Raw genomic sequence first — 8,629 nt, 5'->3', positions numbered from 1 at the left:
GAATGGCACCGGGCTGTCCCCTCCTGCCCCGGTACCCGACACGGGGAATGGCACCGGGTTGTGTCCATCAGAACTGAGGGAACGGCCCCGGGCTGTCCCCTCCTGCCCCGGTACCCAAACCCGGGGAGTGGCACCGGGTTGTGTCCATCAGAACTGAGGGAATGGCCCCGGGCTGTCCCCTCCTGCCCCGGTACCCAAACCCGGGGAGTGGCACCGGGTTGTGTCCATCAGAACTGAGGGAATGGCCCCGGGCTGTCCCCTCCTGTGTCCCCTCCTGCCCCGGCACCCGACACGGGCAATGGCACCCGTGGGGGCTCTGCTGCTGCGTGTTCCTGCGTGACCATTCTTGAACCGCCTCCAAATTCTTGTCTGTTGTGCTAATGTGGGATGTCGTCACGCCTACGTTTAGCAAAAGCTATGGAGCTATTAACTCGGAGGTAGGAAAAGTGCTTTGATGAAAATATATTAAACATGAAAATCCGCTGTGGTTTCTCCAAATTATGCCTCCGTACTCTGAGACAAACACTTGAAAATATTCCAATTCTAGTAAGGAGGGCAAAACACCATCCTGAGATTTTTTTTTTTTTTTTTTTTTTAACTGACACAACACTGACAACTATATATATTTTTTTTTAATACAAGGAGTTTTAGTGAGTAGCTCCTTTTCAGCTCCTTTAAAAGTGTTGCTAAAAGTTTGCTATCCATGGACTTCAGGGGTTGTGTGAGAGAAGGATTAATGTCACTGTATACTTAAATTCTCTTTCATTGGTTTTGTCCCCAGCCTTCAGCAGTTTGCTGTACCTGCCCTCATAGAAAACGTGTTACAGCTTTTCCCAGAGTGATTTGTATTCACACAATTATTATAGGCGCTGTAACTCCTGTTCAAAAACATCCTTGTTTCCATTAGTATATTTTTCAAAGCCTTTTTTACAAGACATGAGAACTCCACCTCTTCTGTGCATTATGTGTGTAGTTTTGTGATGGAAGAGCCTGGATTTCTGACCATACATATTGAACATGCTTAAATAACTATAAGTCTTACATGGATCTTGTTTTGTTTTTCTTTTTTTCCACATGGGTTCTGACCTTGGAGCAATCCAAAAGAAGTCACTGGAAAATGGGAACCATCAGCTGTCTCTGCCTACAGGAGCTGCTCTGTATATCCTGTGTGCATATTTCTTTGATGGGAAGGGTGTCAGTTTCTCTTGTAGTTAGACCAGTGACTGATTCACCACTGAACCATCTCTTCCTGTAATTCACTGCCACTTCATTCAGTTGATTGTATTATGTGGGACAGGGAGAAATGCCAGAGCAATACAAAGAGAGGTGGATAATAAATTCTGTTTCAGCCGAAAAGTTGATGTTGTTTATTATTTGTATCCTTGTGAGGACTGTCCCTTAGGAGCACTAATAATGCACAAGAAGCCTGTTTTAATAGCTGCAGTACAAACTCAGACCCTGTTATTCCGGAGTAAAAAGAAGACTCCTGCCTCAAAAACATATTTATAGAAGCTGTAGATGGAGAGAACAAGTGGAGTAGGAAATAACACAATATTGATTAACACAATAAACAGTATTTGCAGCAAAATTAATCTGATGTCTCATTTAACTATAACTGTAATCAAACAAGGTTTATCCAATTTAGAAGTGACATTTCATTTATTTGGCCCAAAGCTTTTAACTATATGTTTTATCAGCCCAGGCACAAAATATATACAACAGCCCCAGACAAAATTTTTTTAGGGTTTCCTTGGCCCACTAACTAGTGTGGCCCTGATATGTTTGTGCTGACACCCACACGTGCTGGTAACCTGCTAAAGAGGTGTTTGCATTGACTGGATTACTGCTCACCCTGACAGTACTCTCTCAGTCCTGTTTATTTCATCATTGGAGCTGTTTTGCTGTAGTAAATCTGGAGAAAAGATCTCAGAGGAACACATGAGCACACCATTTTAATGCTACTGGTGTAAAGAGACATCCTAAGGAAAAATCCAAAGCTCTCTGGGCTGAGGCTGTTTAGCCTATTGCAGAAGTATTTCTTTTCCAGCTGGGCACACAGGTGCTGTTTTCTTCTGTACAATGGTATGTCTAGGTCCCAGCTGCTTTTTAACTTTCATTCCTATTCAGTCAGAAGTTCACAGGACGTTCTTGCCATCACCTCTTACTGATGTCCTTAGAGAAAGTCCAGTCTAACGAGAGGGAGCAACCTCTAAAACCTCATTAGACGTATTCTCTCTTCTCAGCAGAGCTATTACCAACCTGCTTTTTGTCAGCAGTTTGTGAACCAACTCATCCATGTAGTCATCCTCTCATATGGGAAGAGCCACATGGTTCCCTTTTATGTTGCTTCATATGCAATCATGGTACAGGTGAGCCAAACCAACTGGTTCAGAAATTAAAGAGTGAGCTTTATGGGGAGGACTTCAGCACAAGTCTGATTTTCCCTTTAACAAAACATTTGCTGCTATTCCCTCATCCTGAATCTCTAAACCATATTTTCACAGCAACTCCCAGAGCAGCAATTTGGTACCTCTGGCAGTGGCAGGCCTCTTTCTGATCCATTTATTTGTGTTTAGGATTGATTATGCACCCATGTTTCCTGTTCAGCAGTGTTACATAATATGCTGTAGGCTATTCTCCATTACACCACCCAGCCAGAAATGAAGATGATATTTCGTTTTCTTCAGTGAAGCAAGAGCTCAGTATCTGGAGCAGAATTGGGAATTCAACCCTTATCTTTATCTTGATAAAAGGAAAATTTTTCCCCCCCACCCCCTACTTGTTTCATAAGGCAATAGAGTATAAAAATAGGACTTGAGCCCAAGTTACAGTTCAATCAGACATCAGCCACTTGGAAATGCAATGAATTATTTTTTTCAGGTTTGGCACTCAGAAGACCTTAAATTGTGGTACCCATTTCCCTTGTAAAACTATCCCCAAAATTGCATAGATCAGACTGTACTGGTGAGAATGGATTATTTCATACTACAGCAATCAATTCAGAAAAGTCTAAGCAACTGCTATTCTAAGATCTAGTAATACTTTGTCACAATACCTTAAAATTCTTCATCTTGTTTATATTTGTGAACGTATGTCTGGTTCTTGGAATTCAGACAAGAACTACCAGCATATAAAATGGCAAGATTCTTCTAACAAGGTGTTGCATTAAAAATCATAGTGTATGTGGGGGGAACTACATAACTTACTCTGTATTTATATACCGCCAAGTTTTGTGCACAGCTGCTCCTTGTTAATTTAAAGGGCAGCCACAAGACATCATCTTACTTATATAAGTGCTCTTTTGTTTTTGTGACTAACAAAGAAAGTTCTGCAAATTTATAACATGTTTTTTGGCAAATTACACAAATGCATGATCAGTACTATGGAAATAGTCAGAACAGCAGAATATAGGGCACTGTAATTTCATACTGCCAAACCAGGAGTTCAAAACTCGTTAGGCAGATCTCCTAAAATTATAAACCTATTGACTTTATTTACCTTCTGGCTTTTTCATTTTTACCATATGTTCAGATTACACTTTTAGGATTTTCCACGTAATTTGCAGGTCTAATTTTTTTTAATAAATAAAATAGTTCATTATACCATCTCAACTGAAATCAAGCTGCCTCAGATTGATTAGAATCAATAAAATCATGGAAGTTGTCAACACTGATTAAACTAATGCTTGATGCTTCAAGGAATAATTATTTTATAATTAAGTGGTTTTTAAGCACATTTATTTGCATAGACTTCTGACAGTTTGCTAAGGTATGATTAAAAGCTGAAGTTAGTATCACTAGTGCTAACTAGATAAACTGGTGTGCTGTGCATTTTAGGCAGTGAGTTCTTTATTCCTTTTAACTGCAGCCTCCTTTTCTTGCAGGCACTACCAGCTCTACTGACAGCAAGTGACTTTAAAGCACAACAATTTCCAGCAATCACAGAATCAGATGAGAAAAGGACCTCAACAGGTCATTTAGTCCCATTTTGTGTTTAACCAAAATTTCCTTTCTTGCAATTTAAGGCAATTATTTTTATTCATATTGACTTTGGATATGAGAAACAGTTGTGCCACTTTTCTTTGCAACCAGATTTTATATATGAAAATCATTGTGTTTTCCCTCCACCAACTCTTCTGTAAAATGACTTAAAATTACTCAGCCTGTACTCAGAAGCAAAGTCTTCTTGGTTTCCAGACACTCACTGCTTTCTCCTGGATTCTCTGCACACAACTTGTCTCTTAGTTTTCAAGTGCTATGCTCAAAACTGGAAATGTTACCAGCTCTTGCCTTGGCGGTTCTGAAGGAGCAGATGATACTCCAGTTTGTACATTTCAGTTTTCACCTTTATTTGCAACATCATGGTGTTGCAGATTCATTTTCAGAATATGATCCAAAATAATGCATCGATTCTTTTCAATTTAAACTGGAAGATTCAATTTAGTTTAGATATAAGGAAGAAATCCTTTACTGTGAGGATGACTGAGGCCCTGGCACAGGTTTCCCAGAGCAGCTGTGGCTGCTGCATCCCTGGGAGTGTTCAAGGACAGGCTGGATGGGGCTTTGAGCAACTTGGTCTGGTGCCCCATGGCAGGGGCACTGGAATGAGATGGTCCTTAAGGTCCCTTCCAACCCAAACCATTCTAGGATTCTATGAAATTCAGCAGCTGTTCCTTTACTTGCATAGCTAATGGTTCCATCTTGCACTTGTTCCTATTAAGTATCTTTTCAGATCCCATCTGTACCTTGCCAGGATTATTCTGAATTCTACTCTTATCTGTTAATGTACGTGCTCAGTCTTGTTTGAAGATATTAAAAGGATACTCTATATGGTTCAGGGGGTAAATAAATGAAAACAGAAAATTTTATCTAGAACTGCTGTGATGGGTTTAAACAATATACTGCAATTATTGACAGTAACTGTAAAGCTGGAAAATTATGCTAAGCCTTAAACAAGATAAATGGTGTACTGTAAACACAGGCAAAGACCAATACTTCTTACTCAGAGATCAGTATGTGATTAATCTCTCAGATTTACTGATATGCTTAGTGTGAACAATTTTTATAATAATTGAATGGTAGCATGATTTGAATTCCTCGTTTTCTCATTTCTATGACTATTTGATAATTATTCATCTCTGTTTTCCCTCTTGTCATTAGCAGGTGAATGGGAAAAACACAGGCCCTGATGAAGCAGGTGGTACCTTCACCCTGTTGCCAGGACTGTTATCAACTCAGGTGTAAAATGGAATTAAATCAGAATAATAAGCAGAATTTGTAAGAGTATTTTATTAAAGATACTGTTGCAAAGCACAGAATAAGCTTTAAAGATTATGATAACTAACCTGGAATGTCTTTACTGATACTCTACATAGACTGGAAGTAATTGCTAAGCTACAGAACAGTCACAGCCTGTTCTAATGTCCTATGCTTTCTATACTGTTGAAGGCGATGCTATAAATGTATTCCCTTCTCTCCTCTGCTTTTTGGTGGTCCTGCTCTTAAGGTCCTTCATGATTTCTATAGAAAGCACATCCCATTTGCTCTTAGATGTCTTGTGCCTTCTCCTGCAGAGTCCCCAGTGGTATCTGGCTTTGCCCAGATATTCACCATCCTCCCCTTTACTCCATACAGCCACTGGGACTGAAGTGTCAGCATTCCAGTGCTGCACTGGAGGCTTTTAAAATACCTACATTCATGTTTAAGGTGTTATGTGTTAATAGAGCTGATACCTTCAACAGCTATATGCTGAAACATTGGGGGCTACGTAATTAGATTAAGCAACCACATTCAAAGATATCTGAACATCTTTTCTTGCATTCGTATAGTAACTTTATAAACTCAAAAAGAGTAAAGCAAGCACAGACACATGCCCTATACAAGCTGCAATACAGACAATATTTTACACACTTTGTAACAACAGTAATGAAAATTATGCCAATTATAAATAAAATTATAGACAGACTATTCTTGAGATAACAGTTATAGTGAACAATGAAACATCCTTTTATAATCATGAGTAGAATTAGTAAGATACGTAACTACAGCAGAAGATAATCAGCATGTTTAGTCTGCTTACATGTCTTAATTTGATTCCCTGTCTGAGGGAAGCAAAAGAAATTTATATTTTTATAATTCATGCTTGCCCTAATTTGGAACATTTACTGCCTTATTGCTTTTTTAGTTAGGGTTTTTCCCTCCCCCATTAATTTAGCTGGAAACATTACTATTCCTAAAATGTTCAAATATGAACATGAACATCTGGTTCTCTTCTTCGAGCCAGCTTTTGCAAGGTTTAGCTCCAGAACAAAGTGTACCCTGAGCCCTGTGAAGATTATTTTACATTTACTCATCTCCTTGTTGGTAAAAAATTTTCACCATTCTTTTTAAAAGACCAGAGCACCATTTCTTTACTCTCCACATACAAGCATTGTGCTCCATGGAAGGTCCTCTTCAGCTTGCAAATGATGATCATGGCAGCAGGGGAAATCATGTAGCTGGATCTCTCACATCATCCTGTCCTTTCTCAGGGACCCTCTGTCCTCAGTTTTTAAGATTTTTTTTCACTTCTTACTCTTTTTTTTTTCTTTCTTTTTTAACACTTGATAGTTAAGCATTGTGCATGAGTATATACTTGTAATGTTTAAACTAAAAAATCTACACAGTTTTTGACAGCAACTCTAAGAAGCCGCATTTCAGAAAAGGAGCACTCCAGCGTGTGAATAGAAATTTTGCAAATTCATTTCAGTGCAGCCCTTAACACCTGGCATCTGCCTCTTTTGGCTGTCTGCTCCATGAAAGACTTCAAATTAATTTTGCACAGCTGTAAGTAATAGTCACAAGGAAGTAAGATTTATGATACATAGAAGAGTCCAAAACAACTTTTACTGCATGTTATAATTTGACTGCTTTGGTGCCTTTTGCGAATGCTGCAGTATGTCAAAAAAGCAAAGGTGGTGCCAATTCAGATCTGGCACACGAGGTTCTGAGTTTTTATGAAATCTTTTGCCGACCAGTTCTTCCTCATGTCTTCTCCAAATCTGGTTCTCTCAGTTGTTCAGAAGCTTAGAAGTCCCTATTTCACTACTGCCATGCAGAAAAGAAATGCAAGAAAAATATTAAAAGTCAGAAGCCCACACTGCAGTACTGTATTTGCTAGCATGATGTGGTCCCTCCCACCTCACCATGTGTGGTTTTGCTCTAAATACCCATCTTTCAGTTATATTCAGAGCACCCACCACAGTCAGAAACTCTTCTAAAAAGCCATACACTTCCTTCAACCCCTACCCCACCAGAACACAACCTTGAACAATGCTGTCATCTTGTTTCAGAAACTTTTGCTTTGTTTTCCTTTGCCTTCTGTTTTCAAAACAGCTACAGATTTGCTGAAGAAAAACTTTCATTTCCCAAATCTCCCAGAAGTAATTTTTCATACTGTATGTGTTACTTTCCAGCAATGGTTTATGGCTTGGCTTAGTGGATTCTCAAAAAATTGCAAAAGTATTATTTCCCCTCAGCCACTCATAGTATGGAACACCCCCACTCTGGAATACTTCTTATTGCTTCATATTTGACTGTACTTTTGGTTGTGGTTTTTTTTTTTTATTTTACCTAACTCAGAGGCAACTGTTATGTATTTACTCCACCCACACACCCCCACACACACACCAAATTCTTATTTTAAGTGCAGATAAATTATATAAATATTTACAATTTCTGGAAGTCTCTTTCAACCACACTAGTTCATTACAAATATGAGCAGATTTGTGTCAGAGAAGAACAATCAAGAAACTGACAATGCATGGTTGTAACTTTTGAGGACAATCCTCAGGGTTGTTTGGGATATTTTTTTTTTTTTGCACACTGACTTCTTTCTCTGTATACGTGAATCATATTGTATAAAGTATATGATTGTGCCACTTCTGAATAATTTACACTTGGTGTTTCTATGAGACTGTGGCAGCCCTGGCCCAAGTGGTCGTGTCTACACTGCAGAGGCTGCACATGAAGCCAGGTTTAGCAGCTCTTTGCATTACTTACCTGCCAAAGCATCCTCAAGGCCAGCTGAGGGCTGCATTTCCTGGCACACCTTCGAGAGGAAAGCCTCGAGTGATGCTCCACACCTCGGTGTGCACCGTGGCCAGCCCTCACTCACTGCGTGTGCCAGGCCAGGCTTGTCTGGTATTTTATCTGCCTCTGTGCCATGTCACATACTTAAGGTGGACAAAAGTGCCAGCTGGGACAAAAGGCTTTTGTTCTGTGCCACGAGGGCAATGTGAACAGGGGAAACACATCTTGGGTAACTTCTACCTTCAAAGTACTGCTGGTTCTGGCAGCAAGGCCATATGTCTACCTACCACATTCTTAAAATCTTGGAGGAGAATTCACTGCACTGGTGCTGTTATTGCAAAGTAACTCTTACAAGACTAGCTCAGAAGTCAGATAGTACTTTTTTTTTTTTTTTTTTTTTTTTTTTGGTAAACTAACAAAGGAGGAAAAAAAGGTGTTCTAAGTACAGTATGCATGTGAGCATTGTTTTTCCCCAGGTGATATCAGTGTTTGCCATTGCTATTCATTACCATGCCGGCCTGCACTTCGCAGTCCAAAATCTCTGTCATTTCCAAATCATG

At 39.5% G+C, this 8,629-nt stretch overlaps 1 protein-coding gene across 1 annotated transcript in view; it reads right to left on the bottom strand.

Moving 5' to 3' along the window:
- Nucleotides 1–1,338: 1,338 nt before the first annotated feature.
- The window catches only part of ZBTB1 (zinc finger and BTB domain containing 1), a 28,365-nt gene continuing 21,074 nt past the window's right edge, over nucleotides 1,339–8,629 (bottom strand). The window contains exon 3 of the mRNA XM_021554532.2: nucleotides 1,339–7,085. Coding sequence (XP_021410207.1) covers nucleotides 7,049–7,085 — 37 coding nt within the window. The 3' untranslated portion in view covers nucleotides 1,339–7,048. The remainder of the gene's footprint in view (nucleotides 7,086–8,629) is intronic.

Source organism: Lonchura striata, chromosome 6 (assembly GCF_046129695.1).
Source record: "Lonchura striata isolate bLonStr1 chromosome 6, bLonStr1.mat, whole genome shotgun sequence".
NCBI lineage: Eukaryota > Metazoa > Chordata > Aves > Passeriformes > Estrildidae > Lonchura > Lonchura striata.
This window is presented reverse-complemented; position numbering and strand designations above follow the sequence as displayed.